This window comes from Nyctibius grandis, chromosome 3, assembly GCF_013368605.1.
Source record: "Nyctibius grandis isolate bNycGra1 chromosome 3, bNycGra1.pri, whole genome shotgun sequence".
Taxonomy (NCBI): Eukaryota; Metazoa; Chordata; class Aves; order Nyctibiiformes; family Nyctibiidae; genus Nyctibius; species Nyctibius grandis.
Window position 1 is genome coordinate 12,707,904 of NC_090660.1, and position 22,547 is coordinate 12,730,450.

The 22,547-nt window shown below is 37.0% G+C and overlaps 1 protein-coding gene across 1 annotated transcript in view; it reads left to right on the plus strand.

Annotated features, from left to right (window-relative positions):
* Positions 1-2,948: 2,948 nt before the first annotated feature.
* MAK (male germ cell associated kinase) overlaps positions 2,949-22,547 on the plus strand; it is a 29,128-nt gene continuing 9,529 nt past the window's right edge. Inside the window, exons 1-12 of the mRNA XM_068396546.1 lie at positions 2,949-2,972; positions 4,652-4,991; positions 7,862-7,916; positions 8,868-8,989; positions 10,051-10,130; positions 11,852-11,984; positions 12,079-12,250; positions 16,486-16,653; positions 18,434-18,754; positions 19,807-19,997; positions 20,536-20,666; positions 22,345-22,473. Of these exons, the coding sequence (XP_068252647.1) occupies positions 4,891-4,991; positions 7,862-7,916; positions 8,868-8,989; positions 10,051-10,130; positions 11,852-11,984; positions 12,079-12,250; positions 16,486-16,653; positions 18,434-18,754; positions 19,807-19,997; positions 20,536-20,666; positions 22,345-22,473 (1,603 nt within the window). The 5' untranslated portion in view covers positions 2,949-2,972; positions 4,652-4,890. The remainder of the gene's footprint in view (positions 2,973-4,651; positions 4,992-7,861; positions 7,917-8,867; positions 8,990-10,050; positions 10,131-11,851; positions 11,985-12,078; positions 12,251-16,485; positions 16,654-18,433; positions 18,755-19,806; positions 19,998-20,535; positions 20,667-22,344; positions 22,474-22,547) is intronic.

A 22,547-nucleotide genomic window follows, 5' to 3' on the forward strand; every position in this document is an offset into this window, starting at 1 on the left:
TGAAACTCACTGTACTGCTCACTGCATTGCGGGAAGAGGTTTCACAGGGGTGGGAAGAGAGAACCTTGCTGGCGTGGGGTGGCAGCATCCAGGCAGGTCACTGCTGAAACATCCTGAAAAAGTTGGTGTGGATCCTTTTGGTTTGAGACCAAAGCTGGTTTGGAACAAAATGAGGGAAAACTATTTCCAGCAAACTGGAGTTCCTGCTTTTTAATATGCCCAGTCCTGAATGCCCCATACAAATACGTGAAACAACATATTGGACTTTTGAAGAGACTTTTTAAAAAAAATTATTTAAGGCAGTATATTTGAAAGTACAAATATTTATCGTTGATGTTATTAACTTCTTGCTTGCAGCTGAACAGTCATGCTTCTAATAACCACTGGTCTTTGATTAGAGTAATGGATTTGTAGCTAATCTCCAGAACTGGATACACGTGTCATGGGTCCTGATTACTGTCAGCTTTAGTAATATACAGTCACTACAAAGAAGGTTCTTGTAGGTTGGTTTGTGGCTGGTTCTTGGTGGTTTGTTTTTTTTTTTTTTAATTTAAAATTTGTATCAGCATACATTCTGCACTGTGCAATACTGCCAGTTTTGATCATTGAGAGTAGAACCATGCTTTGTGAACGGTTTTGGTGATGTCAGCTGTTACTGTAAACAGGTTGCTGAAATTGGGTGGTAAGTTGTTTGCTTATCTGTGTGGGAGGTCTTTATTGGGTCATATATTCTAGTTTGTATTTTAATTTGAGAGTAGCCTGTTTAGCATGTAAATTTAAAACTTTTGGTAATGCATAATACTTGTACAGAAGTAATGCAGATAATTTGCTGTTATTCAATATATTTTGAAATGTAATTCAAACGTCTACAATAATCTAAGGTTGTTGCTAGTGCTTAAAATAAAACATCAGTAATATAGTAAAAGTGAAAATTTGCTTAAATTATTTAGTGCTTGTTCAGATTTTCTAAATTTACACAAATTACTAGATTCTTTCAAGCTATTGTATTTTGTCCTCTCTTTGTCCCCTGCTTTAATCCTTCGTTAATCCTGTGTGACGAGATTATGGGCAGTATGTCATTAAGAGTATAAAACAAGCTGCTGTTTGCAGTAGGATTTATCTTTTCAGTTTGGTAGCTGACTATTATGACAACTTTACTTTTTAGAGCTTCATGTAACTGAGGATATAATACCATATAAGCTTTATGCTGGGAAAGGCCACTTCAGAGGCTTGTGTTAAACCAGAAAAAAAGATTGAGCCCTTGCTTTTCCCCAGGTTGGTACAAAAGAGAAAACTGAACTGCAAATTTGAAAAAAAATAGAGACCACAGAGAAAAAATTGCACCCCTGAGCTGGGTATGTGTAGCACAAAGTGTGCAAAAGTCTGTTGTTGTGAAATGTGAATCTATAGAGTGTTTATATTCCAACTCATCGTGCTCTATAATTCCAGTAAGAGTGAAAGAAGCCCCTGACCCTGATGTCACAGCAGGCTGATAAACCCAAATACTTAGCAGCCTCATTTATTCTAATATCGGTGACGGTGGCAGTTAGTCTTGCAGGACGCAGTGCTGTACTTCGTCAGCAAACCTCTGTCACCTTCTTGCATTTCTTACGGACTACTGCGTGCCATGGCACTGCGTAAAGCTGACTGTTCAGTTTTCCACTGAACTCTATCAATTTTTTTAGATACTTCTGTATGAAGGATGAATTCTCTAAAAAGTTGGAGAAGAGCTTAGGGTCAAGTGTGATACCTGCAGTCATTTTTGTCACTGCATTTGGTTAGTTTCCAGTTGATGGTGTCTCACTATAAGAGTCCCCTCGTTTGCATTTTTTGTTAACTGTAAGTGACTAAGACAACTCTTTCACAAGAGTTATCAGTGGAATGGCCTGGCGTGCATCAGTGTGGTGGTGAATGTATGCAGTATGTATGATGGTACATAAATATTGTTGTCAGGGTGCGTAGTGTTCACACCTGGTTTTGTGCATTTCCACAGAGCAGTTTTGACACTTCCATTTGACTATTGAAGGAATGTACTGACATGTCTGTACTTTACTTAAGTGGTTTTGTACAGTAAAAATTATAGTATGCAGCAGAAAAGGAATAAGGCAATAAAATAGATTACAGAACAGACAAAATGCACAATTATGTCTGTGATGTGTTACGTTACATAGGACTTCTGGAGGGAGGAAGCACTTCATGTGATGTTGTTTCAAGTGCATGTGCCAAAATAATAGAATTGCACAAAAGGAATAATTGTAAAAGCATGTGATTAATTTATATTCCAAAAATGACTTGGAAAGCGGATAGCATTTAGGCACCAAAATTAGAGGACTTAAAGTTCAAAACTTGAGGTTTGTGTCTAGAACTGGGTCTGTTTATTGCAAATACAGAGGTTTTCATCTTGGTATTTTGGTTGACTTCATTGGAGAGCAAAAGGTTGGGCATGAAATGCATGCAAGTTCTCCAAATTTTTAATGTATGTAACTCCAGGAGTTCAGGCTAGGGCCATCTTTGGCAGATACTGCTGAATCCCCTCTGAAAACCATGTCTTCAACAATGTACAATGATATTTGAAACAGAGAAACGCAGGTGCCCAAATCCTGTTACATTTAACTTCACCCCATGTTACATGTCTCTGTATACCTATACACAAAATGGGTACACAGTTTATCATTGCTGATGCTTTAAATACAGATGCTGTGTTTTAAAATGTGTTAGATTACTTTCAGAAAGTTTTTGGTTTGTTTTTTTTTTTTTTTAATATATATATATATAAAAAACTAACAATTGATAACTTGCGAGATGTGTATGTAGTATGTATATTAACTTGGCATAAACACTTAATCATCTGCTTATTACAGGAGCCAACAAATAGTCATGTTGAAGAAATGGCATTATTCAAGGTATTAAAGACTGGAGTACATGCAGGCACTTTGGGGAATAAGATACAAAGCTGAATTGTGAGAAAAACGGTAGGCGATATATGAAAGTCCAATTTAAAACCCAGTCATAATTTGAATTGTCAATGACTCTTACTTTTTGTTACAGAATACGCTATTAACCAGCAATCTGATTCTACTGTAGCGATGGCTGTTTTGGGGGGTGGATAAAAACTTCTTTATATTTTTCACTGCCAAACTGGTCGTTGTCTGGTGCAAGATTATAATTGAAATGTCCACTAGGTCACAGCTGATGTAAGATTCCTCCCTGGTAGCTCCAAGGAAGCAGCATTTCAAGTAATAACAGCTTAGAAACGTTGATATATTGTCCAGGCAGATGCTTCCTTTACACAGCAGGATAGTCTACTTGAGAACGCTGTGTTCATGCTCGTAAGAGAGCAATTTTATTGTTTAATTTTGCCAAGCCTGTATATCTCAGGCCCGAGGCTTGTTGCCAGCTGAGTTTGTTCCTTAATGTGTTTGGACAGCCTTACCAGCCTGTAGCTAATTCTGGCATAAGGATAAGGACTACAGAGTTGCATGATGAATTCTGCATATACTGTAGAGGTAGGCTGGCAGTTGATTTGAGCTTTATTTTGCATTTTCAGACAGCAGAGGCAAAAGGTAGAGAGAACACTGAAATTTGGTTATCAATCAGTAGGTTTTTTGTGTTTAAGCGTTTGGGTTACAGTGAGTAAATGGTACAGTGATTGGTTGTTAGTTTGTCCTAGGCCTGCATAAATAACTGGATGACTGTTGCGAGTTTGCGTCAGTGCCTTAACATCAGTTTTTAGGATTGGGTCTAGTAGGCAGCCAGTGCTAAGGTTAGAGTTAGGGTTTGTGCGTGGGACTTATGGGAACAGGCCTACATCTGAAGTGTCGGTGGTAGATTGTATTGTGTGTAATAAAAGCCAGGGTTCAGATTTAAGTTTGGATCAGGATTCACATTAAGGCTTACATATATTCAAAGACAAAGATTCAACATTGTTTAGTGTGAATTATTTTCCAAATGACAGTTCAGATCTGGTCTCCCACACCAATGCACGCGAGCTCTATACTCCTCTCTGCAGGCCTTGTACAACTGAACAATAAACTTAACTCTTCAGCCATTACTGTGCCTAATCCTAACTGTGGCTGTAGAGTAAGAATTCTGTGAACTTCAGAGTAAGGTATCCAAGTACATTTATAACAGCTCAGTTTACCTTGGGGAAGAATGCAGCACATACCTTGCTTCTTCACTTCCCTTCCTCGCTAACTTTAAGCATGGCAAGCCTGCTTGCACTACCAGTCCAGAACCCAGCGTTCCAGAACCCCAGGTGTACCATACCACCCCGTGCAAAATTTGGGTTCTTCTGTCTGCTTTCCCAAACTTCAGCCCTGCCTTCGTTACAGATTAGGAACCTGCTGCTGTCTGCAAATTAAGAATAAGGAGTTCCATCAGAGGACATCACCCTTAAACCCACTTCTGGTTCTAGGGAATTACAACAGTAATCTTGACTCTCCAGTACCTGCTTACTCTAGCCCTAATCCTAGACTCGGCACCTTCTGTGATTTGAAGGGTTTAAAGGAACTAGTTATATTGAAGTGTTGTATTTAAAGAACACATACAGATCTGGGGGTTGTTATTGTTAGATACAAATAGTAGAGTGTCTCTTTCCTAAAATACTGCAAAATTACATATTTATCTCTCTCTCTTTTTTTTTTTTTTAAAGGGTCTATGTGAGAATGATCACATTTTCCTGTCTCTTAAACTTTATATCTGGATCTCAAAGTAGCTGAAATTTAGAGGAGACTACTGAATATCCTGCTCCATTATGAGAAGACATTCACCAACGTAGAACAGTCCGGAAGAAGATTTAGCTAAGAAAATCAAAGAGCATAGAATCCTTTAATAAAACAGAAGACATTTAGAATTTCATAAGCTTTTGGCTGTCTGGGTCTTAAAAAAAAAATGAACCGTTACACAATCATGAAACAACTAGGTGATGGCACCTATGGCAGTGTGTTGATGGGGAAGAGCAACGAGTCAGGAGAACTTGTGGCTATCAAAAGGTATGTAATATCTAAATTCAGTAAAGGTACTTGAAAAAGCTTAAAGATTTTCACTTTTAACTTTATTGTTGTCTGCCATCTGTGTAGAATAGAAAAAAGTGTCCCTTTTCTTTTTAAGGAAATTAACATACCAAAATTAATTTTCTTAATTAAGATGCTTAACAAGGTGATCGTGGGTCATACTTCAGCTAACAGATCAATAGAAAGACACATCAGTTGGTGTAAGTTACTGATTTATCTTGGCTTATAAAATTGCATGCTGCCTTTGTTCAGTTCGAACATGCTTCCTGCCAAAAATGTTAGGCCAACACCAAAGGAAAAGCAAAACTGAACATGCAGTTGATTAATTAGGGAGTTTATTTATATGAATTGTAAGAATACCCATCTTAATGGGTAGATTTGAAATACCTTCCCACCTCCCCAAATCTTTTTAGCTACTGCAGTAAGTTTCAGATATTGCTACAATGATAAATACCAGGTAACAATCTGGTCAGGTAAATAAAGGCTGTCTCCTTGGATGTAATGAAGTTGTGTTGTGCGTAATCATCAGTGTTGTCATACTTGCCTAAAAAGATTATTAAAAACAACAAAAATTGTACTAGAGGAGTGGGGAAGTTCCCCTTGTATTCCTACAGAATTGCAGGCAGGATGTAAAGTGTAAGTTGAAATACCGAAGTTGGATGTTGCTGAGATTTTTTTTTTTTTTTTTCACTTATGGATTTACTGCAGAAAGATAATTGTAATATAATTGAATGGCTTTTGTTTTAACAACTTCTGAGAATTTCAGGTTTCTCCATATACTGCTAGTACTGTTACTTAAATTAATAATCTTAATCTAAACTAAAAAAAAATCTGCAATTGATTATTTTTTTATTATTTTTAGGGAAAAGGAACAACATTTTGTGGGAAGTGTTTTTCATTCTCATGATTTCAGGATATGGAATTCTCTTGTGTGATTTCTAAGTTTGGGATTTGAGGGGGGACAGTTTTGGTTGAAGATGCATTTATTTTAAATTAAAATCTTCGGTTTAAATTGCTTCGCTCTAGGTGCTAGAACTTCACAGAAACACGGCAAATAACATGACGTTCACAACCCTGTCCCAACATCTAAGCAGTACCGAATATCCATGTTTGTATCTATGCAAGACTTACAAATAAATGTATTACACTGTTATATATAACGATTAGTTTAGAGACTATTGTATGTATGTATGTGTATTGCTTGAAAAAATGAAAGCATTTTATTTGGTATTTAATACCTTGTAACACAGAATCAGAGAATCAACCAGGTTGGAAGAGACCTCTGGGAACATCGAGTCCAACCGTTGCCCTGACACCACCCTGTCAACTAGACCATGGCACTAAGTGCCATGTCCAGGCTTTTCTTAAACACATCCAGAGATGGTGACTCCACTACCTCCCTGGGCAGCCCATTCCAATGTCTAATAACCCTTTCTGAAAAGAAATGCTTCCTAATGTCCAACCTGAACCTCCCCTGGTGAAGCCTGAGGCTGTGTCCTCTTGTCCTATCGCTAGTTGCCCGGGAGAAGAGGCCGACTCCCACTTCACTACAACCTCCCTTCAGGTAGTTGTAGACTGCAATAAGGTCACCTCGGAGCCTCCTCTTCTCCAGGCTGAACAACCCCCGCTCCCTCAGCCGTTCCTCGTAGGTCAGACCCTCCAGACCCTTCACCAGCTTGGTCGCCCTCCTCTGGACTCGCTCCAACACCTCAACATCTTTCTTGAAGTGCGGGGCCCAGAACTGGACACAGTATTCAAGATGCGGCCTCACCAGTGCCGAGTACAGAGGGACGATCACTTCCCTAGACCGGCTGGCTACACTATTCCTAATAGAGGCCAGGATGCCATTGGCCTTCTTGGCCACCTGGGCACACTGCTGGCTCATGTTTAGCTGGCTGTCGATCAGCACCCCCAGGTCTCTTTCCGCCAGGCCGCTTTCTAACCACTCTTCCCCCAGCCTGTAGAGCTGCATGGGGTTGTTGTGGCCGAAGTGTAAGACCCGGCACTTGTTCTTGTTGAACCTCATGCCGTTGGTCTCAGCCCATCTATCTAACCTGTCCAGATCCCTCTGAAGGGCCTTCCTACCCTCCAGCAGATCGACACTCCCACCCAGCTTGGTGTCATCTGCAGATTTGCTGAGGGTGCACTCAATCCCTACATCTAGATCATCTATAAAGATATTGAACAGCACCGGCCCCAGAACTGAGCCCTGGGGAACACCGCTAGTGACCGGCCGCCAGTTGGACTTTGCCCCATTCACCACCACTCTCTGGGCTCGGCCATCCAGCCAGTTTTTAACCCACTGAAGAGTCCACCCATCCAAGCCCCGGGCAGCTAGTTTGTCTAGGAGGATGCTGGTTTGTAAAAATGACTGATCAGTCAATTATAATGTTAAGCAGTCACGATACTTTGCAGATTTCAAAAATATAATTTCTTGTTTTCCTAGAATGTGCAACTTAGGCACAAAGAGGTGATTTTTCTGGTTTGAAATATCCATGTTTTATGTGCAGTGTCACTGTTGCTTTCCCTGTTCTTAAGACTACAATTCAAATGATACAAAGGGATTTTGTGTCCCTGATGTTTTTATAAATACCTTGGAGTATCTTGATCTCTCTGGCTAACTACTCCTCTAAAAATATGTTTGCAGTGATTAATCATCATACAATTAAATTTCTAGCAATTCTAAGAGTTGAGTTTATTTTTAATTATGTTGCTGATAGGTATTCTAGAATGTTTTGAGTTCAAAATACAGCTGATGCTACGCTTGGAAAATAACATGTTTACATCTTTTTGTTCTCAAAGCATTCTGTACTGTTCACTGAAAATACTTTCTCGGACTTGTATTTCAGAATGAAAAGAAAGTTCTATTCATGGGATGAATGTATGAATTTGAGAGAAGTCAAGGTAAAGTGGTGAACATACCACATTTGAAAATAAGTGTCGGGTTAGGTTTGGATGAAGGAAGAGGGCATTTACAATGTCCAAGCATAAGGCCAAACTCTGTGAACTCTTTAAACGGGGTGACAGATTCCACAAAACTGTGGGCTGCTGGCACTCCCCCTAGAGCTCCTGCTGCTTTGTGGAATATCCCACTGTTCTCAAACAGCGACCATGTCTCATAGCCAAGCCTCTTGTCTTTGAGAGGAGGTAAATAAATTCATTTTTTGTGTGTCTGTGTTTCTGTGTTTTACCATCCTGCTCTTTCATTTTACTGGCAGATTTTAAGTGTATAACCAGTCCTCATTTCTTGTATTTGGGGCATTTGTAGAAAGCACTAGGAGTTTTGGCTAGCCAAATGATAAAATAACAGTTGAAAACCTGGGCTTAAATTCCAAGTCATCCCATATTTTGGGCATCTGGTTTTCTGGATATACAAAACTCCCTGACAAAGGAGTTGGGTATCCATAATTTAGGTGTCACTTATTGGACATTGCACATAAACAGTATCTCCAAAAAGAACACCTGTAAGAGAACCCTTGTTCATGAAAATTTCATAACAAAAAAATTGCTGGGTTTTCTTGTTCAGTTCTGTGAGCAAGAGCTGTTAACAGCTTCAGAACTGCCTTTCATTGTAGGGAATTAGTTTTTTGTGTTAATCTTCACCTCAGCTATGATGTAATCCCTAGAAACAGAAGTTTTAAACTACTATGAATATCATTGCTGCTTTTATTTTGAAATTAATTTAAAATGCTATTTTATTGTTCTTTGAAAATGATTACAGGATAAATACGGACGATCAGACGGAAATGTTTTGTAAATTCCGTGCTAGAAACTTTTACGTGTTAAAAATTTAGTTCTGATAAGGAGTCAAAGTCACTGTCAAGTTATCTGAAGGTGTATTTTCCTCTATTACAGTCTCTGAAGAAGCTAAATCATGCCAATGTAATAAAATTGAAAGAAGTCATACGAGAAAATGACCACCTTTATTTTGTATTTGAATACATGAAGGAAAATCTCTATCAGTTAATGAAGGACAGGTATGTCTTTTTCACACAACAAACTGTGTGTGCTGTCATGCTTTATTTAATGATTTTTATGCTATCTTGAAGAACATATTGGAATTTCTGGTTTCGGCTCTTCTTGCAGCCCCACTGATGTGAACACGAGTTGCTGCACCTGCTTATCTGAGGGTAGAATTCTGCATTGCTCTGCATTACAATATTGCCTATTGTAATGCTTTTGAAAATAAGTTTGTTCAGTTGTTAACATGATAGTTTGCATGTCTTTGGTGTGTAGAGCCATGAGAGAAATTCCAAATACTTTTTTTTTCTTTATTAGCCTTCACTTTAATATGTGAAGGATTGGATAAACACTGTTCATTCTGCTTTTGCTTGTGGATTTGGCTTAAGGTGGGGATGGTCATCTGCATGTACGTGCATGTATGCTCGTAAGAAAGACCTATATATGGATTAACTGTGTGATGTTGCAATCTTGAACAAACAGTATATAGCAAGACTTGGAAGGTGGACTTCGGAATAGGACCTGCCTTTTCAATAGCATTTTCCTTTGCTGAATTCTTTTGCCTTTTAATGTGTGTTTCCTTCAGACGTTGTCGTGCACCTTTATATCCTAATGTGCAAAGCTCTTAGGTTCATAACCTGAGATAGCTGCTAGTGGTATTAGCACAGTGTTACCCTACAGCTGAGAAACACTGCTCTTGATCAGGGTTCCCTTAAGGGTACCACTGGGTAGCACACCTACTACAGTGCTATGCTGTGTGGTCTCTTCCTTGCTACGTTATTGTGCGTTCTATGTTCACCTAGTCAAGCACGCTGCTGACCAGCCAGCTTCTACAGAGAGACAGGATCACGAACCTCCCCACAGAGAAGTCCTTCTACAGCACTTAAAGTGACTGAAATTAAGGCCTGGCAGCAAGCGAGTTCTGAGATGAGAGCTAGCTGCATCTGTCTTTGTGCTCAAGACTTGACAAATCTGTTTTCATCTGTTCATGAAGTATTGTGCGAAATGAAGAAATACATATGTTCTGAAAATACATTTTTTTCTAATTATGTGAAGTTGTTAATCTGTTTCTTCACAGAAACAAGTTGTTCCCCGAGTCAGCGATCAGAAACATGATGTATCAAATATTACAAGGGCTAGCTTTTATCCATAAACACGGTAGGTTTCATACTAGAGTTTTCTAAAAAAGTGCTACACATTTAAATAAGATAATGCACAGTAATAACATTAATAAAAATATCTAGCAAAGGCTATTAATTATCTCTAATAAAAATTATTCTTACCTGCTTAAAGTATGGGGCATTTTTAAACCATACCTGAAGTTACATGTTGTTTTCTATAATCAGGTATTAATCTTTCTTTTCAAAAGCATCGGATATTGTTCATACACTGTTCAGTATTTTTTTCAAACTTAGATGCCAGATGAATAAACAAACTAAAGAAACCTGTCTGCTGTGCTATACTGTGCATTTCTTTTTTCCTCAAAAAGATCTATTTAAGGAGCCTGGATACTTTACAGATGGCAGTTTCTCCCGTCTTGAGATACTATAACTAACATGGTGCCCCGTGTCCATAACAAGTTAAAATAGATTGTTCACTCAGTAATTCAAACAGTCTCTTTATCAAATATAATCTGGAATTAAATATTTTAAGAGATGTGACTTTTCTAGAAATTATAAGCACAGTCTAAAGAAGAGGTGCAGTGTGCTCACAACAACAAGAAAAAGTTCCACAGCATTTACAAAACTTTTAATTCTCATGTTTAATATCTGTCTGCAAACTGCATTCAGAAATACTGGTATTCAGCTCCTTTGCATTTAAAAAACTAGTAATTTACTCTCTTGCTCAACTCTTATTTTATACTTGTCCTTCACATCACATTGTTATTCTTAAAACTTAACAAAGAGAATAAAATATTAGCTGAATGGCGAGGCCTGCTGATGAATTCAAATAAATAATCAGTTCTGTTCAGTACTATCAAATACCCAGAAATCGCTGTTTCATGTCTTTCTGATCAAGATCATATACTGTCCTCTCATTATTAGCATCCTCTTTTCTTTCCTCATTTCTACATGAAATAAATAAGAAAATGAGAATCTATTAAAAACTGCCATTTCTAAGTTACAGTATTAATATTTTGTTTTGGCCATAAGTGTTTGGGAATGACAGGTATGATAAATTTGAACATTTACATTTCACTGTCATAATTTCAGCCAATTTCTTACCATGGTTGTCAGTTTTTGCATGCAGAAATCAAATGCTTTATTGTAGCGAGTGAATTTCAAATTGATTTATAACAAATTGTATATAGCAATTAAACAGCAGAATTTATTTTCTCAGCAACTTAACCGCTCTCCAGGTACACAGGTGCTCAAGTCAACACTAATCAGTAAAGAAAAATGTGCCTGCATTACTAGTATTAGTATTCCCAAGCAAAATTTTAATATCTTTTACATGTCTGTGTCTGCAACTTGTCACAATGATAAATAAAGTAGTTAAAAATCATTCAAGAAATTTTATAAGTTTCCATCGTACAAAGCTGACAAAATAGTTGTAGTTTTTGGAAAAGATTTCATTCTGAAATTGGTTTGTTATTTGATATTGCTGCAATAGCCAATTCATTTTCCTTAGTGTGTTAATAACAGGTTACATTTGTTAATTTAAGAACACTTGGTGTAATAATCACTGGAGGGAAAATGTCTGTGTTTGTTGGGAGGGGAGGGTTACCATTCATTTATTTTGAATTTAAAAACAGAAAAAGAAAAGCTATATTCTTCTAAAACATCCCAAAGTAAATTTTGGATGACTGTATTAGAGGTTGCTGTTTAAGAAGTGATGACATAATTATTTGTCATTCTTTACTGTCTGGTCTTCTACAGGATTTTTTCATAGAGATATGAAGCCTGAAAACCTTCTTTGTATTGGACCAGAACTTGTGAAAATAGCAGATTTTGGTTTGGCTAGAGAACTAAGATCTCAGCCACCATATACAGATTATGTTTCTACCAGGTGGTAAGTATATTAAGAAGTTAATACATGATCTTAACTAATTACCTTTCTCTGCTTACCATTTTAATATATCTATTACTTCTTTCCATCCTCATAGGTACCGTGCTCCTGAAGTTTTGCTAAGATCATCTATTTATAGCTCACCTATTGACATCTGGGCAGTTGGCAGCATAATGGCTGAATTATACACACTAAGACCTCTTTTCCCAGGTACAAGTGAAGTAGATGAAATCTTCAAAATTTGCCAAGTATTAGGGACTCCAAAGAAGGTAAGACTTAGAAAAAATCACACTCTTTAAAAAAGTGTATTTTTTTAAGAAGTTAACTAAAATTATTATAAAACATTGAATATTATCTCTCTTTCAGAACATACATATAAATTATTGTTTTAGTAAGTTTCCTACAGACTTAAGACCTAAAAGACCTGGTAGTCTTTTGTTGTCTATTAGCATCTGTTGTATATCATACTGTTAGAACAGCCTTGCTCTTCTCCGATGAAAGCCAGATAAAATTGTTTAATTTAGTTATTTAAAACTGTGCATATTGGAAAGAAAATCAGAAGTCTCCTACGATTTCATTTGCCACAGATGATTTCCTTTCCTTTCCTGAAAGTATAATTCTTTGAGGCTGGTACTCAGAGTTTGGAGCTTATAGAAGATATAATAAGACAAATTATGCTTTTCTTATTTTTAAAGCATAAAGGAAACATTTTATCTCGAACACGGATGTCTCATAAAATATTATTAGCAATAAAAAGTAATGGAGGAAAAATGTGCAATATTTTAGAGGGGAAACAATTATTTTCAATTATTTTCTGGAAGGGCTAAATTTAAAATTACAAGGAAGGTTTGGGTAGTGCCCATAAAAATGTATGCAATTATATTTATTTAAAACGCTGGTTTAGCAAATGGATTCATGAACATGCAAAAAAAGAATAAATTTACCTTCAAAATTTTGAATAAACTGAAAAAAGACTATATAAATATTTTTTTGAAATAACTAACTGAACACAGTCTCTAGATCTGGAAAACCTAAGGGTTGGAGAGAATAACATCAATTTCATTGGTGTTCTACTGATACAAAATAAAGCATAATTCTTGTCCAGTAAAGGAGCTGTTATCAATAGAGAAGTGAAGAACAGAAAACTTCAAACAGAAATAGATTAAGCTTAGCTAGGAACATGCAGAGCTTGAAGTGGTGAGAAAATATCCGAGAGCATACTGAGAAACAGGTGCAAACTCATGACAGAGCAAAGAGTAAAAGGTCAGATGTGGGGAGTTACAGATGATATGTTGTGGATGAGTCTAGAGGACTAAGTGCAAATTGCTATGATGTGTAAAACAGTGCTTGCTATGACAATAGTGCATCAGAAATAATGTGTAATATGAGCAGTATTTTAAGACTTGAGTTTTCAAACATAAGTTTCTTAAGCAGTTCACAAGTCTAGGATAGTAAGAAGAACATTTTGATGTATATTAAGAATGTGAAAGAGAGCAACGTCCTAGCCTCTGGAACATTTTCAATGTGTAGCATAAACAAATTCTGGAAGTGCAGGGAGATCAAGAGGGAGATTTTCGCTGTGTGTAGTAGCAGAGCAGCGCCGACCTGACTGCTGTGGTTTTTCTCTAACCTTGTAAGTAGTTGGACAGAAGCAAATCATGACTGTTCACACTCTGTCGTTCCCTGGCTAGCAAGCTGATCGCTTGGGAAAGCAGGGAGCATTACCAGCTCAGTATTTCAGAGAAAACTGTAGCCTCTTCTAAAGCCCCTAAGGGTTAGAGGCACTGTAGGTCAGCCCTCTAGGATCAGGAAGCACTAGTTAGTTCCTTTGTGGCCCTGTCATCTGCTGGGCAAACTTGGGAATTTTATCTCCTTACGACAATGCTAAGGCATTCTTCACAGAGATCACTGTGGAAGAAGAGTACTTAAATATTATGACAGGAATTATCACAACAAACGATGCATTTGTTACAAGTGAAGTACTGTTTTGCAATCTGAAAAAACAAGAAGTTATTTTAATAGTCTGGTTTTGCAGATAGTTTTACAAATAGTATTTTTTTTCAGACATACATTTTCATTTATTCCATTATGCTGCTAATAAGGAATTACAGGAATTATGCCCAGTAGCTATCTTCATTCTAATTTGCCTTCGTTTGTTTAAGTCCATAATACCATATTAATGACTTCTGTGAGTTTGGATTTTTTAAATAGTGACAGGCAGCTATTTTGCTTTATTTTATAAATGAAGTTTCTTTATTTATAAAATGTTGCTTTATTTATTTTATAAATAAAGCGGTAAGTTCCACCATTCAAGTACTGGCAGGGATGGTGCACTTGTAGCATGCCAATTTAATGCAAAAGCTGATGACGATCTGAAAAGGAGATTAATGAAGTGCATTTTCATTAGTTGAAGGTCGGCAATGGCACTTTAAATAATTCGAATTTTTTTTTTTAATTAAAATGTATTTTTCATTTTTGCATTTGTACTATTCTCACCCTATCCCTGTACATCATCAGTTCAACATGAAGCCCTTGCTACTGTGTTCTAAACTGTTCCTTTATCACTACCTCTGGCAGACAGAATGTCACCAACTCCAATAAAGGAGGGAGATGCAGTAGAGGAGGAAAGAGTCTATCTCCATTAATTTAAATGAACAAATTATTCTCTGAGGTGGGTAGGAAGTCACTTGAAGTCTTTAGACTTATTTTAACCAGACTTGGTTTATAATTATATTTGAGTTCTTTGATTACCATAGACTGTGTTAACAGAGCTAAAACTGTTGTACATAAAAAGATGAGTAATAGCTAACATCGTATCTTAAAACCAAATTCTATCAAATCAATCCAATTTTCTCCTGTAGCAGTGTAACAAGCTTTGTGGATAGAAGAGAAGCACTAATATCATACATTGCCTTCAGTAAGGTTTCTGATGCTGTCCCTCATAACATTCTTATCAGCATATTTATATAAACAAACTGCATTATAAGTGCATACCTGTTTTGAAAGCATTATTCAGCAAGTAAGCTTTACTGGTTTGCATTTAAAATGAACGATAGATTGCATAGGACTCTTGAGTGGTTCTGTATCTGATGAAATTTTAAAATTGTATTAAAGCCCTTCTGATGGAATAGATTTTACTTCTTAAGTTGGTAGATAGCAGGATGGGAAGGATTGAGTGTGTTAGAAGACAAGATTAGAATTCAGTTTCTTATAAAATTAGAGATGTAGCTTTAAAAAAATTTCTTTAGTAGTGTGTAGAGTGCTGTACTTAGGCAGGAATAATCAGCCGCATAAATATCTGGGGATAACTATTCAGCTAACACATCTGTAGAAGAGGATGTAAAAGCTATATAGTGCATTGTATGTCAACAGTATTTTGTTGCAACAAAGACAAATACCATACCAGTTTGTAGAGAAAGGAGTATTGTCCACCGACGTATGAACTAATCTTTCTGTTCCGCTTGCTCTGTTATATCCAGTTTAAAACTTTGCCTTTCAAGACAGAAAAATCAGAGTCCAAAGAAAAACTTAAAAAGCCTAGACCCAGGAATTCAATTGTTTAGGTTTCTTTAGCCTATACAAAGGAAGACTGGAAGAAAGGAGAAGAAATACACCTTCTAATGTATAAAAAGGCTGTTCTAGAGAGAAGAAAGAAATAGTCATCCTTGGTATCCATGGATGATAGCACACTCAGCAATGGTCTTTTATTGTCATAAGAGAAACCTACATTTTTCTAATCTTGAAGAATTAAGATCGGGAATAGACTGTTTAGAGCAGTTGTGGAGTGCCAGAAACTGGAAGCTTTTTGACACTAGGACCTGTCAGGAAGGGACGAGGGCATGAACTAGTTGATCTCTGGAGGTCATTGATAATCTTATGGTTCTGTATTCAAACAGAATGCAATTATCAAGCAACGAAAGACTTCAGGGTTTACTTTTGCAAAGTTAAACACTCAAAAAAAAAAAAAAAGTTTTTTCGTCTGGTGGTCATGGCTTTTTTCTGTTGCAGTAGTGTCTAGTTGTAATTTAATCATTGACTATCTTAATAGTAGAATCAGTGGTATATTGTATAGGCTGCATCAGGGTTACACAACTGTGGTATGCTGGGTGGAAGGGCCTCACCTCTACTATTCCCAGAAAGAAGGTACGTTGAAGACAGCTGTTTGAGCTTATTTCTGTGGTAGATGGGATGTTTGATACTGCTCCTGGTACTGCTGCACTCTCTTCTCCTTCAGATAGAATATGTCCAAGTGTGGTATCCACAGTGGTGGTTCCACCTTTACCTACAGGAGAACTTGAGAAGGACTGCCATTAGAGACTGATGCTGTGTTCACTGGTGGTGTAGTAATTGTAATGGAAAATAAGTGCCTGTTTTCCACTATATAGGAAGGAGCTATGCAGACCAAGCATGACTCAAGCTGCATAAAATTAAATTTGATCTAATACCTCAAAGATACATAGTCTTTGTTCTTTTTTTGTACTCATTTTTCTTTCCTTTAAAACAGAATGACTGGCCAGAAGGATACCACCTCGCTTCTGCCATGAATTTCCGTTTCCCTCAGTGTGTCCCTATAAGCCTAAAAACTCTCATCCCAAATGCAAGCAATGAAGCAATACAGCTTATGAGTGATATGCTGAACTGGAATCCAAAGAAGAGACCTACAGCAAGTCAGGTCTGAGCACCTGAATGATTAAGTATAAGACTGAATTTCCTTGCATTGTTAAAAAATTGTAGATACAGAAACCAATTGATTGTCATAATACTGATGGCCAGAGAAATGTTTCCTCATTTTGAATGCTTTGGTGGGAATGAGACAGAGTAGTGAGGAAAGTCTAAACCTGGCTCAGCAGATATCATAACCTTCTTAGTTACTCCTGCAATGTTGTCCTCTGTATTGGCATATTCTAAAACTTTTTCTGTACAGGATAGAGAAAAATTTGAGCTGCAAGTTTCCTGAATTGCAACTTATAAGTCACTTCTCCTGCCTTCTTTTTCCTCCCCCATCTGTACGAAGGGAGATACTGAAAATTAAGCTTTGCTTTTTGTGAAGCTGCAGATGGAATGCAGTATGGAAGAGCTAAGGATTATTTTTACTTGCAGATGGGACATAAACTCTACTAAGTGATAAGGAAAAAACTTTGTGAAGAACATACCAATGGGTCACAAAGGTCCCAGTTTTTTCCTCCAAGTTAATTTATAAAAGTATATTTCAAGTACCAAAGATGGTTACATTCTCCTGGGTTTTTTTGTTTTGGTTTGGTTTTTTAGTATTCATACCTAGTGCAATCCTATTTAGGAGGTTTAAAAGGGGAATACAATTGGGAAAGAAAAAGCACATATTGCACGTTATCCTAGGTGGATGTAATGTAAGTGATTCAGAAGTGGTTAAGCAGATGGTACCAAGTAGAGGCACCGTTTCTGTCCACTTCACAAAGCATATCTATTGTTACAGTTCCTGAGATCTAACTGTAGTCCGGTGCTATATATCTCTACACCGAATAGTGCATGGTGCTTTATGAAAGCAAATAACCAGCTTTTGCTCAAGTGAGTTGTCAAGGAAGCAGCTGCAGCGGTTGTGTAATCCCCAGCCAAAAGGGAGACTTTAATGCATATGCATGGAAATACATACAAAGGCAGCAATTCTCAGGTGCAGCTGAGGCAAAACATCTCTTTCAGAACTAACAAAGAGTAGGATCCTACCCAGAAGGAGTAGCAGTGCGTTGTTTTGACATAGGAGGAGCTGTCTTAGTAAGGTATGTCCATGTTGTGCATCTAGCAGTGGACATGAAAAGGTCAGATAAAAAGAATGAAATACACATCTGCCTGAAGACAGACACTGTAGTTTCCTAATAAACACCACGAAGGCAGAGCAAGCCTGTACTTCAAAGCAAAACAGAACCAGGGAAAGCTGGTGATAAGAAAATGAAGGAGAAACTTTGCTTGTTAACGTCCTCTAATTTCCATTTAATATTAATGTATGGGTTTTACAATCATCACACTTGTGGTTTTGTTTTTTTTAAATAAAAGTTCATCAAGTTGCCAAAACATAGTTAGCAGTGGAAACATGTCATAAAGCATGTGGTAAAGGTAGTGGAGACTACCTGTTTTAAGATTGCAATTTGTTACTGCATGAATATAGAATAGTGTTGAATGTAAAATGCACCTCAAAATACAGACTCCACAAAACCTAGAAGTAAAGGAGGGAAAGGAAGGACATGACTGTTGTAACATGTACAAGTGGATCCATCTTACTAAATTATACGATGGGAAGAGTTTAAAATACAGAACTGACAGATATCAATACACACTATTTACATATGATCTCATTCATCCATCTTGCATCTGTGCTGTAGCGCTTGCTCAAATGCTTCAGAAACCTGCTTAGATCCTTGATGAGGTTACCAAAGTCAACTTTTTGAAGTAAAATTAGTATGTTTTATCTTCTTCTTCAGGCTTTGAAGTACTCTTACTTTCAAGTTGGCCAAACTTTAGGACCTCCTCCACAGTATCTGGAGAAGCAGACTCCTATTAAACCCGTTCAGCCAACAGAGCTAAAGCCAGCTTTACCTAAACTGGAAGCTATATCCAAGCCAGAACCTTTGTCTTCACCTGATATACCTGACAAAACACAGCCACAGACCCTGTCAAAGGTTAACCACCAGCCTCTCCAGCAAATTCAGTTGCCTCAGAATACAGCTAACCAGCAAGTACCTAAGCAGCAGCAGCCACAGGCACAACCATTTTTTCCAACTATCAATAAAAACTCATCGCCAGTAAGTTATCTTCAATAAATACTTGGGTGGTTTTATTAAAAGTTCTTTCTGTATTCAACCAGGCAACCCCTTGAAAATTGTCATACTTTTTATTAGAGGAAATACAGATAGACAATTAGGGACTAATTAAGGATGTAACTGGCCACCTGTTGAAATTTTACAGCAAATCAGAAAATAGATTGCTTGTCACAACAATGTATGTTCATTTATAATAGCCTTTACTGACATGCTTATGCAGTAACGTAGTTACAACTGCTATCGTTTATAGACCTTTGAGAAACAATTCAAAAAATATTGTTACAGTACAATAGAGAAGTGGAAACGGAGAAATTTACTTGCCTCAAGCAGGAAAATACCTGAGAAAGTTCATCCAATCCCTAAGCTTGTAAGAATTTAATAAGTAAGATTTTTAGCAAGATGAATATTAAAATGTGGTTTGCAATTATCATTTTGCTTTCCACTTATACTCACTGAACTACAATATAAAGTATGTTAAAAATAATAGGTATTCAGAAAATACTGGAAAGCAAACTATGGTCAGATGAAAGGAGAGTTTTAAAATCTTACCATTTCTGTGGAAGAGAATGTTAAGGAAAGGCCTGACTAACTTCTTTGATTTGCTGGATATACTTTGGGGCCGCAGGAACTGGCAGTACTAAACCCTGAGCGTGATTGCCATGAATGTTCTGCACCACTGTGCCCTGCTTCTTGACAGTTCATCTACCACTGTTGAGAGTGTGAGTTCAGCAAGATACCAGTAGTAGAGGCTGAGCACTGAACTGCGTCTGCAAATAGAATGTTAACTTCACTACTTCAGGTAGATCTGACCAATTTAAGGATGACAATCCAAAAGAGCTGCACTCAAAACACCTTCTGCCATTATTGTTATGTTTTGTGTTTAAAATCATTCTGAGACTTATGACCAAAATAGGCACAACACAATGGGAAAAATTCCCTCAAAGTTCTTAAGCGGTAGTCAGGAAGTGAACTAGATACAAAATATAAAATTTTAGAATTGAATTGAAGCTTTTTTTTTTTCCTATTCAAAATAGAAACAAGCAGCTAGTGGCCCTCAGAATGGTGCAGTAGGTCCTAAAAGCTGCAGAAGACGATGGGGTCAGACTTTGGTAAAGGCTGTGGATAGCTGGGATGACTTGGATGACACTGAGTTTGGAATGTCATGTTCAAAGAAGCCTAGCATTGCACTCTTAAAAGAAAAGAAAAACAAGGAATGTCTTTTTAGGTAAGTCCTCTAATTATAAAATCGCATTTTTTTTTTAGTAAACAATGTCTATTAGATTTATAGATTAAGACAAATCTGCTAAAATTTAAGTAGCCAAAATTCTGCAAGAATGCAAAGAGTTGTATGACCAGACCAGCTTGGGTGTGGTGTTGATATAGGACCAGTAATATCCAAACAGAATCAGATTTGTTTTCAGGCACTGTATGGTTTAGGTGTTTTTCATGTTATTAAGAAACTGTGTGTTTTACTCAAATCAGATACACTGACTTCATTTCCTTTGTTGGATAAGTTTGGTACTAAGTTCTGCCACAGTTATCCACATTTGCTTTTACACCGTAGTGTTGGATACACTTTTTTTCTCCAGAGTCACAGGTCAGACTCTCATGAGGTATGAGATTTGGCTGTTTCTTTGTGGGAATAAATTCTACTGATGAAAGTAGGATAAGAGAAGAGCACTCTACTCTTCAGGCTAGGGTCAGCTTGTGGTATTCTGAGCTGGAGGTGTTGGTCACATTGTTTGAACACTTTGATTTTTCAGTATGCCAGAACCGAAAGCTTCGTGCTGTATCCAGCCAGGAGGGGAAAATAAGGCTCTGATGAGAAATGATTCTGGAAGATCAAATACATCAGCAAAACAGTACTATCTAAGACAATCAAGATATCTACCTGGTAAGGGTAAAAGTCAAAACATATGGAAAATACAAGCTGTGAACAATCTACATACAGTACATTTATGGATAATTTTGCTTTTCATAAGCAGGCTAAATTTTCAAGTTTTGGACTAAATGCCTTTCCCAGAACATCTCTCATCACTATTGATGCAGAAGTTCCTGGCTATGTAAATGTGGAAGGGAGCTCAACACTGCTTGTACACCATAAAAGTTCACAGGTCCTCTTATGACCAGTAACATATAAACCCTCAGTAATACAAATCCAACATCTCTTGGATTCCTAGGAATACATCCTGATTGACCCATAAGCAAGTGTATCTGAGGACTAAAGAAACTACCCATATATATGCATATATAGTGCAGAGTTCTTAGTTTTGCAGTGTCAGGAGGTTTAGGTTTTTTTGAACTTAAAAGTTCTGATAAGCCCAGTTACCCTTCTTGGTAGGAAGTGTTTAGAAATAGCCACTCACATTGGTAGGAATTCACACACTCACTTCCCTTCCTAAGGTAGTCATCCTCCTTAAAAATGAATAGATAGCTTAGTCTAAATCTGGGTGTTTTTATCAGAAAAATAACAGAAATGATGTAATTGCTAGGAATGAGAATGGGAAGGAGGAGAAAGAAAAGGGAATGTTTCCTTCAGTTAGTATTCTGAATATATTCTATAATCAAATTATTTCCTTGGTGTCTCACTTAGTATCTTTTCTGGATTACCATGGTGGTTTGCACAATTACAGTAAGTGTATCATGACTTTTACTGTAATCCACATATGAGAATTTAGGTGGCTCACAGAGGAATGCCTGATTGTCAGGCAAGTTGTTTTGTTACAACGTATCACTAATTTCTCAGTAATTCATTAGGCCAATGATGACTTCTGAATATTAAATCACTTCTTGAATGTTAAATAGGATGCCCAGAGACTCAACAGTTTAAGTCCAAAAGAAAGAAAGAAAAAAAAAAAGGGTGCGGGGCGGGGGGGGGAACTTCCCTATCTGAAGGTAACACAAATGGAAAGTTCATCTGTATTTCTTATCTTTGTTTAAGCACACTTCTAATGTCGCTCTGGTTTTAGTAGAGTTTTCAGTGAGAAAGTCATAGATGTAAAGAATAATTAATTTCAGCACTTAAGAGAATAGCTCCAAAGAGCATATTTGTTATTTATCCATATTGCTCTAGTTCTGTTACCACTAGATCTGGGAGTTGCTTTCATACTGTGTAATCCCATTAACTCTTGTAATGCTTGTAACATGCTGAAGTAACAAGAACCTCTTTGTCCTACTTTTTAACTTTTATTCCTTGAAGAAATAGTTTTTTGGCCTTGAGAACCCTAGTTTTTGATAGGTATATTTAATTTGTGTTAATTGTTTGAGAGTCAAAAATATCAATAATGATATTATGGTTTTATAGAAACCAAGTAACTGTACTAAAAAGGCTTTTTAAAGTTCTCTTGAAAGCACAAAGAGAATTGTCCTTAAATCAGTGTCTCTAGTTTTCATGGTTTGGCTGAAGAATCTAACCTAATTAATGGACATTGTTCTTTTTACATTAATGGTGTTTACATTATACCACAAATAATTCAGTGTTGTTTTACTGTTCTAGAAATGTCCATTTTTCATTGGTTGAATCATGTTTGAAAATTGATATTTATAACATTTTCTGTAATTTGTTTTCTAAGGTGTAAACCCTAAGAGTGTCTCTTTAGTAGCAGTCAGTAAAGAAGGATCACATGGAACCTGGAACAACCAGTTTTCTAAACCACTGGCACATACTGGAGGAGGAGTGACTTTAAACAGAAATACTACAGGTAAAAGTGTAATTAAAAGTCGTCACATTATATCTCATCATACTTCCATTAATTTAGGTAAGACCATCTGGTTT